The sequence below is a fragment of the Musa acuminata genome, chromosome BXJ3-7, assembly GCF_036884655.1.
Source record: "Musa acuminata AAA Group cultivar baxijiao chromosome BXJ3-7, Cavendish_Baxijiao_AAA, whole genome shotgun sequence".
Classification (NCBI taxonomy): domain Eukaryota; kingdom Viridiplantae; phylum Streptophyta; class Magnoliopsida; order Zingiberales; family Musaceae; genus Musa; species Musa acuminata.
In genome coordinates this window covers 13,566,060-13,586,596 of record NC_088355.1, presented here as the reverse complement: position 1 = coordinate 13,586,596, position 20,537 = coordinate 13,566,060, and the positions used below count along the sequence as shown (strand labels likewise).

The following is a 20,537-nucleotide window of genomic DNA, read 5'->3' as shown; positions in this document are numbered from 1 at the left end:
CCTACATACTAAAAGTAAAATTATGATATGAAATATCATATGTTGGACTTACAACTCAGGCTACAAGTTATTAGATTTGGATGTCTCTTCCCACTCTCAATGATGACTACTTGTCGTGCTCTGCTCCACTATCTGAGTGCTCTTTTCTTTGGCTCACACTTCCTACATTGTAGCAGCAATTGCAAATATTAATGATATATGCAAAGTATCAAGTAGCTGGATCTACGAACTGCTTATATCATTTGTATTCTTGTTTTTATTTCTTAGTTGTAGGCATAGTTCAAAATGTAGATCATACTAATATGTATCCATTGATATTTACAGTTTCGATAAAAACTCAACAATAAAATATTAAATCTAATTTAATTAATAAAATAAAAAATAAATAAAGATTAGAATTTATTCGGAATCCTATTTGAGCTATCCTAAGAAACACAAAGATAAACAAAAAATTATTTTTTATGTAAGCTCAAGTGACATATCTTCTCTTTATATAGAAGAGAAAAATATATAAGGATCATGATGATCATATTATAATGGCTATGTGTAATTATAGCTATTATTTTAAGATTTTTTTTTATTTTTAAAAAATAAAATATCTATTAATCTTTCATGAATTATATAATTTTTTAATAAATAAATTTATTAAAATATAAAATATTTATTAAAATAAGTTGTTCGATGCTCATGGGCGAACTACAACTCAAAACTTCACTTAGTATGAGAAAATAAAGTGAATCAAGTTTTTAACTATGTTTTTTAACCTAGATTTTAACTACCACACATATAATTTTGATTATTCATGAGAATTTTTATAGATTACCCAAGTCCTTAGTTGTAGCCATATATGGTCACTCTTATATAAGGAGAGTAATGTATAGAATTACAATCTTATGAAAAAAAAAATCTTTAAATCTCATTAACAGTTATACTCATCATATACCTCTACGAAGGAGCAATAAATAATCTTCATACGAATACGGGTTAGGGTTAAATGCTATTTATGCACTAATATGCTTTCATTCTTTATTTTTCAATTCACTCCTTGGTTAATCAATCCTTATTATTACCACATCAAACCTTATTTAGGGAGTCTCCTATTATAATGGTTAGTTCCATAATTGGAATACTCATTATATGCTAACCAATCCTTTTGATGATATTAGGATAATAGTCCTTTCATTTTTATTTTATGTCTTTATAAAGACTATCATGCTATTATATAGTTTGTGGTTAGTTCGTTAGTATTTTACGTTATCATTGCCACTCTATGCTGAGTAAGGGTCTCCTCTCCATGTGTCTGAGCTATTGGTTGACATGTGGTCGACCTAATATCTCATAAGTAGTATAAGTAGTATAGTAAATAGGCATATTGATTTGATCTTAATCAATGATAATTTCAATCCGTATAACAAATATATATAATGACTCAAGATTAGCGAGGGAGATTATGATAGATTTTTATACCTCTATTACTAAACAAACTGTGTAATGCCCCAAGGCACACTAAGTAATCTAAGTCCAACCTATTCGATCATGTTACTAGCTTAAGCATAAGAGGGGTATTATCGAGAATATCTCAACTTAGTTTTGTAGGCATCAAACGTCCAACTCGATGAGCTCCACCTCGACGGATTCTAAGTCAACTTTTAACTCAGACAATCAAAATCTACTCTAATAGTTTGGCGTTAAAAGGATGGCCAACCATTCTATCTCAAGGAAACCTTATGAGTTTGTCTTGGATAAACCTTAAAGATTTGAATCTCTCAAATATCAACAGATCAACTCCGATAATCTCGAATGCTCCTTTTCCAAAATTTTCAATTTTGATGATCTTAAATCAAGGTCCATTAGGGGGTGTCTATCGATCAAAATCCTCTCTTTTTTTATTGCTCTTTCAAGACTCAACATTTATCTAACCATCTCCCATGGCTACTATAATCATGACTATTATTATTAAAACTTTTCATATCCTAATCCAATAAATGTAAATTTTGATTGGAATAGTCCTTTGCTCCCTATCTTCCTCAACTTGCTTATCAAACCTACATTTACTCAACCTATCCCGACTCTTGGTCCACCTCCAATTTCCGTTCTTAACCTTGTGGTTGAGTCTTCCCTCAACTTAGGCCAAATTACTATCTGAAGCACCTCCCTTGCTTTTGGTTTAAAACTCAATTCTTTCACCGGGGCTAAAATTTCTAAACGAATTAGTTGCTTAATCAATCGACCTCCTAATTGAGATTCGAAACTATCTTAATAAGATGGATCAATGATTAAAGGATATCTATAAAGAAATAAAGTAATGAAAATAGCCAGAAATAGATTTATATTTATAATCCCCTTTTACAAAATATATAAGTAAAGAATCAATAGTTAAGGATAGACTTCCTATGTTTGATGTCTCTGGAAATATGACTTTTTAAGGAACGATAGACTCCCTTATATACATTTTTCTTGAAGAAGCAACATATGAATCAATCGTTAAGCTCCCTTTATAGTCTATCTCCTCCCTCACACAATTGGTCAAATAATTTAAACTTAGTTTTATCAACTATAAACTCTTAGAAATGCCACCACTTCTCTCCTAGCCAAATATAAGGAGGAAAAGAATTCTTTATAAAATTACACAAGAAGGTTTAACAATTAAAGTTACACCATGGGTGGTGATGGTATCGATGGCCTACCTAAGTCCAAAGGGTCGGAAGATGAAACTAAGGATGACAAATACTAACTTGATGTCAAAAACTAAAATATATACAAAATTTTTTTGATTAGTATAAATTAATACATTGACGCATGTTTTATTTAATTTTACATTAAACATTTCTTGATGTTTATGTTTGATGTAATATTGTTAGTTCATATAACATTCGGGTAAGAGTTAAATATTTTTTAAAATTATCTTAGGTAGATGCATAAATAAAATAATATTATTATGCATGTTAGCAAAGTATATATCTTGTTATAAATTACATCTTTGATATGCTAAATTTTCTTACAAATGTGGGGGCATTTCAATAGTAGTGATAATATCATATTTTTCTTTAGGAATTTATTTAACATGTGTAACTATTTACTATCTTTGTATTGTGATAAATTGTATATATTTCGGCATGCTGATTTATTGACATTGCTAGGTGTGGTAGTAATTTATTTGCGTGATTTATATCACGGAAGAAGGATTTCTATGCAACATTACATGAAACAATGGCTAATCTTGACAAGACACAACATTAATATTTGCAAAAGCACCCCATGTAACCAAGGTAAAATTAACACATAACATAATGATTGATGTAGGAACTAATAGAAGTATGCATGCAATAGTACAAGTGATTTTACATCATATAAAAAATGTCTGATGAATAATACTAAGAACCATCAAATCATAGCCTCATCAACTTATAATAGAAGGAAAATACAACTTATAATGGGTCTCAAACCCATTGAAGAATCATCTCATTGTAACATTGGGTTTCTACTTAATTTGATTTCACAAGTTTAAACCTGAATCCAATCTTATATATATATGTACCAATTTCATATGACTGTGGCACTGGCCATACAACCAAGCTGAAAGAATGAGAACAGCTAGAAATAAAATAAAATATTCCAGAAATCAGATTTCTTGAAGATATTTTAATTTCATGAATAACAAACATATTACAATATTCTCTTTAATGTCTAAGATTATATTCTACGGTACATGTGAGAGTTAGTTATGACATAAAATTTAATATTCTACCGTATATGTTTATAAGTATGGTTTGCATGTATATGGTCATCACAATTAATGATTTCTTCTCCTCCTCAGCAAATCGAGACAAGTAATAGATTAAGCAATGTCACGATGAGTGGGCACGATATAAGATAAGCGTATGTGCGACTTATCATTCTTCATTATCTTAAAATTCTACCTGTTTCATGTGGTGATGATGGTATCTATCGAAAGAAAATACGTATTGCTTTATCCGAGGAAAGCAACAAATCTATAAAAAAACACAATAGGTAACTTAATCGGATCAATCATTCCTTCAATTGTTGGGGCTAAAAACTCAATAATAATTAATAAAATAAAAAAGAATAAAATTATTCCATCACCTGGAATACATTATCCTAAGAAATTATTCCATTCCTCGAAGATGAGATCGGGATTCAGCATTCCGAACATGAAGATAGGTAGCAAAATCAAAGAACATAGTATGAAAAAAAATAAAGAGAAGATTATTTTTCATATCAAACCAAAAAACAGATCTTCTCTTTATATACATTAGGATAGTAATGATCATAACGGTTGTGTATAATAATTATAGTCAATAAAAACCATTAATACATCAAATAAATAACTGACACCATTCGATAAATAAAAGATCAAAAAAAAAAAAAACTAACGATTAAGAACGATCACTTACTTGACGGGTTGTCTGTACAGCATAGAGAACCTTAGAGCATGGATAAGCCTCTCCTTCTTCGGTTGCCACACTCCATATGCGTTGAAGGTAGGTCATGGAGACCAGCTCAGACGGTAGATAGTCAGTCCCAGAAACATTAGTTGAAGAGGGAAGGCCACCAGCTGAGATTGGTACAGGAAAAAGCTCAAGGCATTCAAAAGCTAGGGCATGACAAAGTCCTCCGGAGAGGAGGAGGACGAAGCAAGCAGGTAGGGGTAACGGAAACAAAAATTAGGTATGACACGAATCCACTCGGTTGCTGTTGGTGCAAACAACTTTAAGCCGTGGTCTCGGGGTCGACGCGGCTCGGTTCGGGTCCGGATGACGAGGATCTCCCGGGGACATTCCTCGAGACCGCTGCGGTGGTCCGATCGAGACGGGGTCGCCGTTTCCTCCGGGCAGGAACTCCTCGCCTGCGCGTCTGGTGGGGACCTTCGGCTTCGCACATGCACAAAGGTCGGATCGAGGTGCTCGGCCCGACCCATCCGACGATCAAGTCAGATGATGGTAAAGGGGGTTTGTTCGTTCGCTCCGCCCCCCCTCCTCATTCAAAATGTGAGGGTATTTTTAGGGAAGCTTACTATTTCTTGATGTGCCCGCTTGTAGGGGGCAGGCTGGTAGCGTCTGACACTGGTGTTGGCGTGGCGTGAAGGACCGAGCCTGGGTAGGACGTTAATGCGTCTCGGCCGACGTTCTGGTCCATTTGACCAGGTACTGTCGGGTCGATCGAGGCGTGAGGAATCATCTGGGACAGTTGACGTCAGCCTGAGTCTTGTCGTCATTATTATCCTCATCAGTTGCATTGGTTGGAGTAGTAACAAATGGATGGCTTGGAGCCGTTGCACTGGAAAGTGACTACTCCCCCAACAACTCGATTAGCGATTATTAATATTAGATGAGTCTACTATGGTTCCAAATTTATATTAAGTATCACAATTTGAGTAATTATTAAAGGAGGGGAGAGGGGGGAATGATAAATCATTGATTTACTACTCACTCCCATAATAAAAATGAGAAAAGAGTTGAGGAGAATATTAATTATATTTTAAATTAATGAACAATCCTAGCAATTTGCTTGCGTGGCAAAGGTTCCCCTCCCTTTAATGGGGAAACAAAATGGGTATTTGTCCCATGCAAATGACATACTTATCATTGCATACTCCCAACCGATGCAAAACCCCACAACATCATTGGATTGGATGCATCAACAAAGCTGTCAACCAACCAAAAACTCTCTCTCTCTCTTATCTGTTACAAAAATTACTGCTTCTCAACTATTTGAGAATAAAGAATTACACAGAATAAAGAATTATATATATAGAAAGAATTTTGAAAAAAAAATTATTTTTATAATTTTTTCCGTGGAAGTAAACCCTTCCACACAATCACTAATATCTAATATCTAAAATATCTTTGACTTGACAGCTAATCACTTTTTATTATTATTATTTTTTTCTTTTTTTAATGAAACTGATCCATAGATAAATCGGTTTAATTATATTATTTTGTAATATATTAAAATGTTTTCAATAATAAAAAATTACTATGATGATGTGGTGTTTGTTTTTTATAATTATATACACACATATATATATATATATATATATACAGAGAGAGAGAGAGAGAGAGAGAGGTGCACTGTAGTCTCAGTTGTGGGTTTCCCCATTTGACCCCTCCCAATTGCCACAAAACATTCCTTTCCATCAACCCTTTCCATCACCGCTCTCTGCCAACCCATCTTTCCTTTTGGTTCCTCCTGTCATAGCCCCCTTCTACTTCTCTCTCCGTTGTCTCCTGCCTCATGGAGATGGGGTGAGGAGGGGCCTCGAGCATGTCGGTTTCCCCTCTGCCTTCCTCTTTCTTGTTAGCTGCTTCGAGGAAGGCAGTGCACAAGGTTGCTGTTTGTGAGGGCTGAGCTCAGTTACTGGGTCGAAGCATTCTTGCAGCATGACAGTTGAGGAGAGGAAGGGGCACTTGATGCGAGAGGAAGGTGGACAGAATGATCGGTTCCCTGTCGGAATGCGTGTCCTCGCCGTGGACGACGATCCCACTTGCCTCAGGGTGTTAGAGGCTCTGCTGCTTCGATGCCGATATCATGGTTTGCATCCCTCGCTCAATTTTCTTCAGCACTGTCTTCTACATCATAAAGTCGTGTCCTTTTTCTCCTTGGAAAGGAGCTCGATTGATGATTGATCCATCATTCCCTCATGTTATGTATGTTCTGTTTCTACTGTTTCTTAGTGTAATCGGTAGGGGTAAAAGCTGAATCTGTTGATTTGCTTAAGGAAGGGTTTAATGTCGACGTTTTTGTGCCAGTTACGACGACGAATCAGGCTACTGTGGCTCTGAAGTTGCTGAGGGAGAACAGGGACAAATTTGATCTGGTTATCAGTGATGTCCATATGCCAGACATGGATGGCTTCAAGCTTTTAGAACTGGTGGGCCTTGAGATGGACCTTCCTGTCATAAGTAAGCCTAGGATGCTAATCTAAACTTCACCATCAATTTGTGCATTTTCTAGTCTTCTATGGATATTTGCCTTTCCTTGTTCTCCATGATTAGGAAGAAGCATTTGGGTTGTATCTTTGATTCTGCAAAGCCTTCGGCAGTGGGAAAAAAGGGGTTGAAGTTGCTTTCATTCAAAGACTTGCCAGACGTCTTCAGCTTTGTTTGACATTTTCAATTACGAAACTATTTATCACTATTATTTGTCGTGACATTTGCAAGAAAACACCCACTTTGTAGTCTTGCTATTCACAACAACTGAGGTGAAAAAGGAAAAGAATGGATAATACATGTATGGTTATTTTAGCATCATCTGAGTCATGACCTTTGGCAATTAGTGTTTCTGTTAGTTTTACATAATAATTGAACTCCAGACTGTTAATGCAAGAAAAAAATTCAATGTAGTGCTTTCGGTGAATGGTGAGACCAAAACGGTGATGAAAGGCATAGCACATGGTGCTTGCGACTACCTTCTGAAACCTGTTCGGATCGAGGAGCTGAAGAATATATGGCAGCATGTAGTTAGGAGGAGGAAGTTCAGTCACAAAGATTATAGTAATTTTGATAATGGGGAGGAGTCTGAGAGGCACCAAATCGTCAGCAGTGAAGGAGGGCAAGATCTGAACGTCAGTGGGTCAGCCAATCAAAATGGGAAGCTAAGCAGGAAGCGGAAGGACCAAAATGAGGAAGATGAAGATGATTGTGAGGAGAATGTCCATGAGAATGAAGACTTAACCACTCAGAAAAAGCCAAGGGTTGTTTGGTCTATTGACCTACACCGGAAGTTCGTAGCTGCTGTTAACCAGTTGGGAATTGACAGTAAGAATTTCTTTTTAACAAAAAAAGCCTTTCTTTCTTGAATCTACTTGAATTTTACACACACTATGGATACCACTGCATTATGTTATTGTGGCTTTTTCTGATGCAGAGGCTGTGCCTAAGAGGATACTTGAGCTCATGAATGTTGAGAGGCTCACAAGAGAAAATGTTGCAAGCCATCTACAGGCATGACATTAATTGTCTGTTTTTCTTTCCATTTTTGATGAAACTTGTATGCTAGACTAGAGGAGTTACTGATTTACTAAAATTTACTGAAATTCTTGCTCTTATATATAGAAAAAAGATATAGATAGTTGCCACAATGATCCCTTCAGATAATGGCAAACCGATCAAAGGTTCCACATATGATCATGTCCTGAAAAAGGGCAAATTTTCTGACTCAGTTGTCAGTTCTTTATTTGAAAGAGTGTGAATTCTTGAAGTACTCTGACAGTCCTGCTTGATTTCTTGCGTCTTTGTGATTTCTTGAAGTGCTCTGAGTTCATGTTCTCATTGCAGAAGTATAGGCTTTACCTGAAAAGACTCAGTACTGTGGCAAGCCAACAAGCTAACATGGTTGCTACTTTTGGAGGTAGTGACCCCTCCTATCTACACATGAGTTCATTGGACGGATTTGGGAGCTTGCATGTGTTGGCTGCTTCAGGCCATTTGCCAGCCCTTACATCACTCCAATCAAGTAAAGTGCTTGATAGAGCAATGACGGGTGGCTTGGGAAATCATGGATTTACTTCTTCCAGAATAGTTCAAGTTGGGCATAACAACACAAGCACTCCTTGCAATGATTTAAACAGATTTCAACATATCAATCTTCCTGGCAACCAACATGGCAGTTTATTGCAGGGGATTCCCACATCATTGGAACTGGAGCAACTGCAACCTAGAAGAATTCAGGAAGCAAACAGTCAGTTTCCTGGAGGTTTCTCTGACAATAAACTAGCTACTGCTATACCCTGCAGCTCTTTTGTCAATGGGACAAACAGCAGTTTTATATCACAAACACTTCAGCAGCAGGCACATCCCAGGAGATTTATCAATCACTCTTCAATTAGAGCAACACCTATAAGCACACACCCTTTCCATGTGGGTTCTGAATGTTCCTCATGTTTTCCTGATCTTGGTAGATGCAAAGACACCGGGAAATGTGCTGTTCCGTTGACTGCTTATGCCACCAATACTTCATCAATGGGTTCCTTTACTACTGATGATGAGTCACAAAGAGACAACAACATTCCAACTATTTCTTCCACTAGTTTTATGGCGGCACCTCCACGGGACCCTTCGATAGGAAGAGATAGACAATGCCAAGCTAACTCTTCTATTGCGAGGACAATGCTATTGCCAACAACTATGGATAGAGAGATGAAATTTGTCAATTTCAGCAGTGCAGGCAACTCTAAAGAGAGACTAGAGCCAAAAGATGTTTACATAGATGAAAATGATGTCACGATTGGTTCTTTCTCAAGTTCTACTATGTCCAATAATTTCATGATCGATCCATTTTCTGGGAATCAAATAATGAACAACAGCCATTATAACAAAAGAATGGATAAAAATATCATTTCCCTTACAACTGCTAGTTCATCAATTCTTCGAGAAAATTTCAAGATTGATGATTCAATTGTTGATGATCCACAGAAGGACAAGTACGATTTGGAGATAACAAAGTTGCAGGGAGGAATAGTCTTAGGTGGTTGCAATCTTGATGATCTTGTTAATTCTTCCATGATCAAACCGGTAAGGCCTTTTATTCATTTATTTACAGCTTTGCTTGTCTAAATTTTACTTTCCATCAAAAGTTCATGATTCTAATTATTAGTGATGCTTATTTATCATTCAGTATCTGGTGACAAGGATAAACTGGAAAGCTACTCGATGAAAGGCTTTATTTTGTAAACAAATAACCCGATGTTAATTTAGAATAAATTTGAACATTGTCAAGCGGGCCCCTGTTCACCGTACTTCTTTGATTATGTACAGTAGATTACTAAAACTGTTGACATAGGATACTAAATATTGCTAAAAAATAGAATTACATGAAAAAAGAGCACATAGTTGTTATCGATCTCGCCTTCTGCTTATATCATTATATAAATGAATATTTCTTTTTAGGCTCTTAATTCCGTTTTATCTTTGCAATTATTTGTGCAACTTTAGTTTTGGTGTTTCCATTGGTTAATTTATTAATGTTTCTTTTATCTGAAGTGATATTTTCCCTTATGAATAGTTGAGGTTCAACTAACATAGGGCTTTTAATTATTTATATTATTTGCATGTACCGCACTGATGCATATAGTTTCAGTGAACATTCTCAAACTAGTACATCATTTTTTTAACAAATTAGCATATATAGTAGCACAATCTTCTTGGTCATGGCAAGACAATTTGATGATTTAATTGGAGGTGGCTATTGTTTATTTCGGTTGTCTAAATATGTTCAGCGGAGGTTGAAATGAGATCACTGTTCATCCTCCTGATATGTCTTTGCAATACTTGCAAGTTTATTTGAACGGGGGTTATATTTTGACCTAAACACAGCTTCAGGTCCTGAGAAGTACCACAATAGAATTGCTTCTATTTCCTTAGTTTCTTCTTATTTCAATGTCTTCTTTTAGGCTGTTTGCATTGTGTGGAGACTTACTTTGATCCATTAAGTTCACTGTCCATATTGCATGCTTTTCATATTTGTGTTTTTTTTTTTTTTTGCAAATTTTCATATTTGTGTTATTATTCTTGATTGTCAAGTTGCTATATGTGCTATGCAGGAAAGGGATGAACTTAGCTTGATGGATAGTGATACTGGATGCGACTTTTATCCTCTAGGTGCTTGCATGTGACATCTCTGGTTAGTTAGGATTCTTCTTGCTGTTGTCCAGTAGAGAAGATTGTATTATTATGTAGTTAGCTTTTGAGGTAAAAGATTCAATCTGCCATTGCTTTTGATGTTCTTTGCTCTGTAGATGGTTGGGACTATCATTAGATAAAATATAGGTGGCAGAGACGGAATTTTGTTGTCACAAATCTTGGAACATAAATTGATAATTAAAGTTTAAAATAGTAATTGCTATGCATTGTTCAAAACCACATGTTAGTAATTGCTATGCATTGCTATGCCTGCTGGTTATTAATCAATAGAATCAGAGGTCCTTTGTCTATAGAGCTGTGAGATGCTCCACTGGTTGTGCTTATCATGTATGCCATGCAGATCATATGGTGCAACTTTGTCACCAAGTAGCACCTTGTTTCTATATGGTTTCTATGGCAGGCTTTGCACTATTTGTTTGTTTCATGTATCATCGAGATACTCAAGATCTTGAAGATAATGTGGGAGGCTCAGATAACCAGTGAATTAGTTACTGGTCTTGGAGGTTCTTGTGATACGAGGCATTATAAAGCTGACCACAAATCTGTTGCTGACATGAGGCAACAAGTTTAAATGAAATCACTGCTTTCTGTGAATGATTCCTGTGTCCATTTCATGTGTGTGTAGAGTGGTTTTATGTGATTTCAATTGATGCGTCAAGGGGGTTTGGAACTTCTTGAGTGGTGCAGGTGATTGTTTCTTATTGGATGTGGTTATGGTTGGCTTGTTTTATTGTTGTTTGCCCACAGAACAAAGTTATTCTTCAGCTTGGGTTGGTAACATCAGAGTTCTTCTTCACATAAATGTAGGTGATCAACCCATTCCAATGTTCATTGAACAGTCTTCTCAAATTCTCATCAAGTTTGTTCCTCCTGTAGTTTTATCAAGATATCTGCAGTGACATAATTGAGAGATGCTCAAAATGATCAGTGCTTCCTGTCCACACCAGGAGATGGATGTACATCATTCAGCATTAATCTCCTATTTCCTGCTCATAAAGGATTTGAATATATACCATTAGAGTTTTTAAACCTTTCTATACAATGAAGGTGTATATTGTATATGTCAGTAAGCGAATTTTATGCTGATATAAATGCATCATGTATTATTTGGTTTATTTAGTATTTATTATTTTTTAATATCTATAACTAAACTTTTATAATTGAAGGATATTTAAATGATCATGTTCGGAACGATGAATATAAAAAGATTCGTTGTGACGAGAGAAGTGAAGAAGTTAGTGTGATTTTAGATTATATATATATATATATATATATATATATATATATATATATATATATATATATATATATATATATATATATATATATATATATATATATATATTATTCATCTCATGTGAACTTGATTATTTGATTATTTATAAAAGCGGTCATAACTATAGTCAAATAAATTTTTTTCTTACTAGAAAAGATAAAATTATTTGTATGAATGTAAGAAAAAAGATAGTAAAAATTTTAGTAAAATTATATGGTGAAATTTTAAAAATGACAATATAAACACTTTTAAGAAGAGGTGGAAAAGGGTGATGACTTGGAATTTAAATGAAGATAATATTAATATTATTTAGACTACGATGACTAATAAGATTAAGAGCATAAAAAAGGATATTCTTGGTGAAACTAAATAGAGGGATAACTTTTAAGAGAGAATTAGATGTGGTGAATGAAAGTTCAAAAATTAACTCTACTAAAAAAAAATCATATTTTAAAGATTAACAAAAATTATAAAAATAAAAAAGATATAAAAGAATCTAAAAAAAATGTTAAAAAAGTGATTAGGATATTAAGATATAAAACTTATGATAATTTTTATAATAAAATGAGTACTCAAGATGGTGAAAAAGATATATATATTAAATTAGTAAGGCCAGAAAAAGAAAACTTAAGAATTGAAATAATATTAGATACATTAAAAATGATGATCAAAGAATACTTGTTAAACATAACAAGATTGGGAAAGATAAAAAATTATGTTTATATATTATTTAATAAATATTTTATACAGGATTAGATTTAATAATAAATAATAGTGATAGATTTAATAATCATGAATTTATTCATAAAAGTAAAGCTAATGAAGTAAAAGAAATTAAAAAAACTGAAAAGCTTAGTGTGGGGTTGAGGCTTGAAAAAAATTAGGAACAAGAGTAGCCTAATTAACTATCTTATTTAATAAAATCATAAAATTCATAAGAATGATTATTGAATGAAGAAAGAGTTTTTCAGTACCAATTTATAAAAATAAGGGTGACATATAAAATTATGTAATTTATAAAGGAATTAAAGTGAGGAGTTATACTATAAAACTTTAAGAAAAAGTTATCGAAAGTAAGATAAGATTAAAAATAAATATATATAAAAATTAATTTGATTTTATACTTAAAAGATCAATCATAAAAGATATTTATTTATTAAAATAATTAATAGAAACATATAGGGAGCAAAAAAAAGATTTATATATAATTTATTGATATTATTAAAGATTTTTATGATAATGTAGTTTTAGTATTAAATTATAGGGAATATGTCTATTAGCATAGGATTATAAGAAGGATCCGTACTAAATCCCTACTTTTTCACATTAATAATAAATAAAATTATCAGTCACTTACGTAATAAACCTTCGTAGCATATGTTATTTGCTGATGAAAGCCTAAGTAAAATTAACTATAAACTTGAGTTATAGAGTTAGAATTAAAGGTTTTAATTAAGTGAGATCAAACTTGAATATATAAAATATAATCTTAGTGATTCTAAAAATAAATAAGAGAATATAATTAAATTGGATGGATAAGAAGTCATCTTTCAATAAAAACTTTAGGTATCTTGAATCAATTATTCAACAAAATAAAGAGATCGATAAAAATATTATTTATAGAATAAAAATAGGATGGTTAAAATAACGAGGGGTGTTTGGAGTCCTGTGTGATCATCAAATACATTTGAGATAAAAAAAATTATAAAATAATTATGGGACTAATAGTGTTTTATGAATCCGAGTGTTGAGCAATAAAAAAAGAATATATACAAAAAAAAATTATATTATCGAGATGAGAATATTGAGATAGATACGTAGAGTTAAAGAAAAAAAATATTTTTATTTATGAATAATTAGATATCAATTTGATAGAAAATAAAATAAAAAAATTATTTAAAATGATATGAGCATGCATGCACTTAAGAATAGTCAAAAGATTTGATGCAAACCAACTACCCTGTCAAGGTGATTATTTCATAACATTTTACCAATGTTAGGAATAACAAGTTTATAGTTAGTCTCATACTCATGCTACATTATTATGGATGATGAACAAACAGAGAAAGTTCATCTATTGCCACCATTCATAAGATGAAATCAAAAGCAACAAAGCCACCCCACTGTACAACTTAATAGTCATGGAAATTGATAGGAGAAGCAACAACAGATGGAAATGACTTTTCCCATATCACTGAAATAACTGAATCTTTTCTACGGAGTTTAGCTGCAGCATATTAGTTTTCAGACAAACTCGTTCAAACACGAACAACATTTTAGATAACCGTGGCACCTCCTTTCTCCGGTTTGATTGTTGCTATGATATAAATACCAGTAAGATGACTTGAAATGGGCAAGCAGCAGAAGAAAAGAAAATAAATTGAGAACTATGCTTCCTGCCAGCCGAGTTGACGGGCCCGCCGCTCCCACATTGCTGTTATCTTCTTTTCCTTCCTCAGGGCTGCCTCGGCTCGCTCTCTCGCCTCCTCACAGATCTCCGTTGCAGCAATGCACTTCTCGGCCTCTTTCTGGTATTGAGAAGCCAATCTTTTGGCATCGACAAGGGTTGCATTCATGTGGTGGGCATGTTCCTGAGCAACAGCCTCTTGTAGCTTTAGTTCCTCCGTAAGGAGATCCACAAAATGCTTCTCCATCTCCTTGCTAAGCTCAGGATCATTTTTCCCGCAGTCTGCCATGTTAAATGATGTATTTGAAATAAGTTTTAAGTTTGATAAGAACAAGAGATGAACTTGTAATAATGGATTCATAATGTTAACAAGTTTGATAACAATTAATTACATGGTAGAATTATAATGCCAGGACTTGCTGAAAATGAAAGGCCATGAGTGAACAAATGATAGCAAACACATTGCCAACAAAAAAATATAGCTATTTCATCTTAAGAATACCACATCACCACTTATTTTTAGGGACTCGACATGTTCTTACCATTCATCTTAGCAAAATCTCCAGTACTTGAAGCAATCTCAGACATGTTATTTGTCACTATGAACCATATTAATGTACGGTGCCTTGCAATGATTTGAATCTTTTTGTGATGACATTTGGTTCAAGATAATTAACAAACAGCTCCATCTTCTTCTAATTGACTTCACCTCATACAAAAAATCTATCACAAAATGTATCCAGTTTCTGTAGGCCAAACAAAGTAATGAAAGTGTTTTTAACAACCACATAAAATCCTATCTGATGTTGTGCCAAAAAAATGATACAGAAACTAATTCCATTATTGCAAACAAAACTCTGTGAAAAGCAGTATCAAATTTCTTCCTCCACCACAGAGAGAAAAGAAGGATTACGTTTTGGCATATATACCATTCAACATACTTGTGTTGATGGGCATATTGCATTTGCACATATTCCTGAAATTTATTGTATTTGTACACATTCCCCTCTATGGTGTTTCCACAAATGATACTTCCCATCACAAGGGATCTGCATCTTTAATGCAGCAGGTGTAGTTGTTCTAAAACGTGGCTTGCACAGGAACACTTGGCATTACTTTGGACTTATAGGCAAGAGATCAACAAAAGTTTTATGCTTTTAAGTTTTAACACAAACCCAAAAACCAAGTGGGAAAATGAGAAATGAAGAATTTTTCAAGGCTATGAAAAATCAATAGATTGAGCCGAAAAAAGTCAAAAAGGAATACAAACTAAAATGCAAAGAAGAGGTTCAACTAAGGGAACTTGAGGATCATGACATGCATGAAAACAGAATAGTGAGTATTCACCACCAGAAGATCTTACATAGAAGATATAACATGCCAGAATATCAATCTGATCTTTTTATTAGCTTAAGAAAGATAGATCCAGATAAAAAAGTGTAGGGATAAAGCTGAGTACAACTGAAATAAAGGGGAAAAGAATAAATACGCTACCATTACTCTGAAAATAATTTGCTCTCCAGGATATTTATTGTCTTACACTACGCACATGGGTATTTACCAACTACTGAATCAATACTGGACACAAGAAAAGGGCATAAAATATACACACACACACACACAAATATATATATATATATATATATATATATATATATATATATATATATATATATATATACATATATATACACATACATATATATATATACATACATATATATATACATACATATATATATATAAATACATATATATATATATATATATATATATATTTATTTATATATAACACTCATATATTTTCTATAACAGACAGGTTTTAGTTATGCTATATTCACAATTGCTTCTCTTGTGAGACATATGCCTGCCTTTTATGGAGTTAGTTATTGAGCTTTACACAGACTGAATGGATCTTATGTCCTACTATGGCTTAATGTGACACTCTAGTATGTGTTGTGCTTTGTATAAAAAAGGAAATTAATATAACTGCTGTATGGGTGCATCAATTTCCCCAAGCTTTGTATGTAACTCTCCAAAATGAGTTGATCAAGTCATTTGGCAGAGATATGAAAACTTAATAGATTTTTTTTTCCTTTAAAAAAAATTAATATCATACTACCTCAAATAGGACAATTCTACACAGGAGTGTCAATGTTGTAGGCTAAACAAATCAATGAACCCATCTAATCTAAAATGAATTAGCAGATGCCTGGATGGTATGCCTAACATTATATCAGCATTATTATATCATGAAAAGTAGATCAGCAGACAGAACAAGAGTCAATGTGCACTATAGAATGCTTAGCTTTTATACTTAAACAAGCAGGAAATGTCAAGAAATAATACATAAAAAGGAATGATAGAAGGGCTTGCTACGGGTTACAAGCTAGATAACAGCAGTGACTTAATCGAATAATATATGATAGGCATACGTTGTTATTGAAGTATATTGCTAAAAAGTACTCCCTTAAAACATGAAGTAGTTTTTGGTCGATTAGAAAATAGGAAGTGCAACAAGCAACATTACTCGTAATCTAAATTCACATACTACAATATACCAAATCTTGAAAACTAAAACCTCCTATTAGAAATTCATTTGTCTCCATACTAGTTAATTTTCTTAATGTATGTAAAGCAGCCTACACACTTCAGTAATTTTTGAAATCAAGACTATGAAAAACATAGATTAATGTTGAAGCAGCAAAAAAAAAAGAAAGCCATTTGTATAACAGGAACAAAGCCAATAATGCAAAGATTGACCAACACAACCAGTGAAGTTGAATAGATTATAGAAATCAAGAAATATCCTAGCAGATAATACTTTGGCATGAAAACTGACTGAACTCTTTACTAAATAAGGATAATAACAGTGGAGACTGGAGGATTTTCAATCTCATTAGCTACAATTTTGTCTCAAAATACTGTGGAGGCCCATATCCTTGAGAAGACCTAGTATTCTTTGAAAATGTGCTGAACAAAACTGTAAAGACAACTAACAAGGCTCATCATAAGACATGTTTTATTCATCCATATAATATCCGTCTTATAATATGATGGGAAACTATTACAATTAGCTTAGGCTTGTGATTTCTTTTCTGTGGTAATTGCAGGATGCTACTTTCTCTTCTAAACAAACACCTATAACACATAGCTATGACACTAAATCTGTTAGAACACTAAGCCCTCTTTGAAAATGTGCTAAGTAACACTGTAGAGACATCTACCATGCACATCGTAAATCATGTTTTATTCATCCATGTAATATAGAGACAGAAAACTGTTCGAAATAGCTTAGGCTTATGATTTATTTTCTGTGATAATTGCATGATGCTATTTTCTGTCAGCACGAACATGTCAAGAATATAGATATGTGAAGACTACTGTAATGTCTAAACTAATGAGAGGGAAATAAGTGGCTTAGTACCAATCATTCAAGTCATTCATCAAAGGAAATGATTACTGAGAATTAGTAACATACTTCAAGTTCTCCAATGTCACTAAAGCATAAATTCATAGAAACTCTCATACCTGTAACAGAGAGGTTCAGCAACCCTGAAAAGAGAAAAAAAAAAAGAAGAAGGATGATTATATTAATAGCCTTGCAAAAGAGTACCAGTTTACAAAATTCAAGTAAACAGCAGCAGCAAGAGACATCTCAAATAACATCAACTATCAGCTACCAAGCTTACTCTGAAAAAACATTCATACAAGATAGAATGGGATCATAGATCCACCTTCTCCAAGTTGTTACCAAGTTAAAGTTAATCCAAAAATTAAAATATATCTAGCGAAGAGGGAAATTACAAGCTCTACTGCAAGGAGCAATATTCACTGTGGGGGCACATAAACCAAGCACAGTGGAACTCACCCCAACAAATATACATCAGACGCATGCCTCATAAATGATCACAGATGGAAAGGTAGGCTTATGTGATTCAATCACGTGGCTGAAGCAAGGCCAAATAACTTCTTAGACCAATGCAATGAACAAAATTTACTCATAGATTGTTTTCTGGTAAAAAAAGGATATCAAAATACTTATTGAAATTTGCGGTTAGTAATTTTTGCTACATTCACATGACGCCAATCAAAGAACTAGAAGTTCAATAATAATGGAAGAAGAAAAGAAAGAACATACTTGAAAATTCCAAGGATATATTAGACTGGGGCAGGCACAAGCAATGATTGCAAGCCTATCATACACATCACTTCTTACAACTACCATAAAATCAATAAAAGAGAATTAAATATCCTAGATCACATTTCTCTTCGGAATGCATCATGACAGTCTACCATCCTCTTCAAGTTTACCAGAGAGGCCAAGGATAATTTGTAAGATCATAAATATATATATCATGATCTTACAGAAGTATAAAAACCCACATGTCTTGAAAATCTAATCTTCCATCCAACATGACAAATTTTCTAAGATGACCAAAGAGACTGGAAAATAGTAAGACTTGAAACTCTCGATGGACATATAAACGATTCAAGCAGACAGTTATAGAAAGTTTTGTCGCAACAAGAGATCTGAATGCAAAAATTGGCGTGATGGCATCAGAAAACTGCATAGTCCCCAAAGCTAGAATGAACCATTGTACATGCAAGATACACCCCGAAGGAACCGCATGCAAGATACCCACAATTTTCATCAACAACAATCTCAACCCAACCAAAAAAATTTTCCACCAGATCCATCCTTCCCTTGGAATCGAACCGGCAATCGCTCATATCCAGGACCCAGATCAGGATCAGAACAAGAAAAAGGTCACGGCAGCATAAGAAATTCATAGTAACTGCCAAGAAAGCGCACGATTCGAGAGAGAAATAGGACAAGGGGGGTGGGGAGAAAGAAAGATCACCCGGGGCAATGGCGTCGAGGGATAAGGGAGGCGGGCAATCACAGACGCAAGGCGCGCATCCGGGATGAGAAGAAGAAGAAAGGGACTGGGTGGAGGCGAAGCCCTTCTTGAACCTCCAGTAGAGTGCGGGGCCGGAGACGCAGAGCGCCGAGGCGACGGCGAAGACCACCAGTAAGCACTTGAGGCAGGCCCCCGACGGCCGAGCTGCGCTCGACATCGTTTCGCCCTCTTCTTTACCTCTCGTTTCTTCCTTCTCCCTTACTCCGCAGGCGAGACGGCGAGTGAGCGTGTGGGTGGGTGGGTTCAGTGGCGATAGCTCGACGCGGAGTTCTCCATCTTCATGACTCGATGTGTTGCTCTTTTATTTCCTCTTTAACGATGCGAGCGGGTTCTCTCGATTCCTACCCAGTGACATCTCACCGCATGCGGGACCCAGAACCAATACGGACAGAATATTTCATCGACCTATTGGCCACGTATCGGTTCTTAGTGGAGTTCACCCTTTAAATTACCCGGCTTACTCGTCGCCAAACACAGTGGGGCCCACATAACCGAGTATGAGATAGCACTCATGCTGGGTTCGTGTCGAATGCGCAATCTAAGAACCAAGAATTGGCGATCGGCCGAACTGGTCCCATGCCATGGATGGAAATCGTCGACATGGTCATCGATGGGGAGACCCAGGATGTTTGTTTCGAGTGCGCTTCTTCGCAACATTAGATGCGTTGGGTCGCGTTCCATGAGGCCATAAGATCCCTCCTACCACCGACAGAAGAAGCATGGTTGACCAAAGATGGTACGACGACGTCTCCTGTGAGACGGGCTTCGCGTCTCAAGCAAGAACAACGTATGGACTAATGGCCCAACTGCATTGCATGCATGCAAGTAAGAATGCATGAAGCACGGAATGACTCTAAAGACACAAAACCAGAAGATTTCTTCATGTCAAAACGTGAAATGACCGACATATTGAGGAGGATAATGTTTTGTGTTTTTGAGATGGACGCCAGGAAGCAATAATAAGCATTGGGTTCAAACAAAATATAAACCGAGCGAACAATGGCATCAGCTAGAAAAATTCTTCCAAGTTTTTTACATTTCGCAGCAGAAATGGTGACCATGCTTCATAAATAATTTACTCGATAAGAAAACATCCGACCATCATGAACAGTTTGAAAGAGATATATACTGTGGTGAGAAGGAAATGGACACGGATAATTATATGCAGTTGACATCGGCACAAAATAGAATATACATGATGGAGAAAAGTGACATCGGAGCACTAACCCTTCTGCTTCTGCTTCCTCTCACCTTTAGAGGCATCGAAC

The 20,537-nt window shown here is 34.8% G+C and overlaps 2 protein-coding genes across 2 annotated transcripts; one reads left to right on the top strand and one right to left on the bottom strand.

Annotated features, from left to right (window-relative positions):
- The first annotated feature begins 6,113 nt into the window (after positions 1–6,113).
- On the top strand, positions 6,114–10,857 carry LOC135643104 (two-component response regulator ORR22-like). The gene is made up of 6 exons (XM_065159697.1): positions 6,114–6,552; positions 6,771–6,923; positions 7,365–7,778; positions 7,888–7,964; positions 8,298–9,533; positions 10,562–10,857. The coding sequence occupies exons 1-6, from the start codon at positions 6,402–6,404 to the stop codon at positions 10,631–10,633; spliced, it is 2,103 nt and encodes a 700-aa protein (XP_065015769.1). The 5' UTR covers positions 6,114–6,401; the 3' UTR covers positions 10,634–10,857.
- Positions 10,858–14,106: 3,249 nt separating this feature from the next.
- Positions 14,107–19,563, bottom strand: LOC135643105 (uncharacterized). Its single transcript, XM_065159698.1, has 3 exons — positions 19,210–19,563; positions 17,876–17,899; positions 14,107–14,626 (listed from the first exon to the last, which is right to left on the bottom strand). Exons 1-3 carry the CDS (start codon positions 19,424–19,426, stop codon positions 14,325–14,327), a joined length of 543 nt encoding a protein of 180 aa, XP_065015770.1. The 5' UTR covers positions 19,427–19,563; the 3' UTR covers positions 14,107–14,324.
- Positions 19,564–20,537: the final 974 nt, after the last annotated feature.

What these genes read in the sequence shown, in the direction of transcription:
- LOC135643104 (XM_065159697.1), top strand. Translation starts at nt 6,402, where the DNA reads ATGACAGTTGAGGAGAGGAAGGGGCACTTGATGCGAGAGGAAGGTGGA. An exon ending in TAACCAGTTGGGAATTGACA is followed by an intron (nt 7,779 to 7,887) that starts GTAAGAATTTCT and finishes TTTCTGATGCAG; the next exon opens with AGGCTGTGCCTAAGAGGATA. An exon ending in ATGTTGCAAGCCATCTACAG is followed by an intron (nt 7,965 to 8,297) that starts GCATGACATTAA and finishes TTCTCATTGCAG; the next exon opens with AAGTATAGGCTTTACCTGAA.
- LOC135643105 (XM_065159698.1), bottom strand. Translation starts at nt 19,426, where the DNA reads ATGTCGAGCGCAGCTCGGCCGTCGGGGGCCTGCCTCAAGTGCTTACTG. An exon ending in CCTCGACGCCATTGCCCCGG is followed by an intron (nt 17,900 to 19,209) that starts GTGATCTTTCTT and finishes TTCTCTTTTCAG; the next exon opens with GGTTGCTGAACCTCTCTGTT. An exon ending in GCTGAACCTCTCTGTTACAG is followed by an intron (nt 14,627 to 17,875) that starts GTATGAGAGTTT and finishes TTAACATGGCAG; the next exon opens with ACTGCGGGAAAAATGATCCT.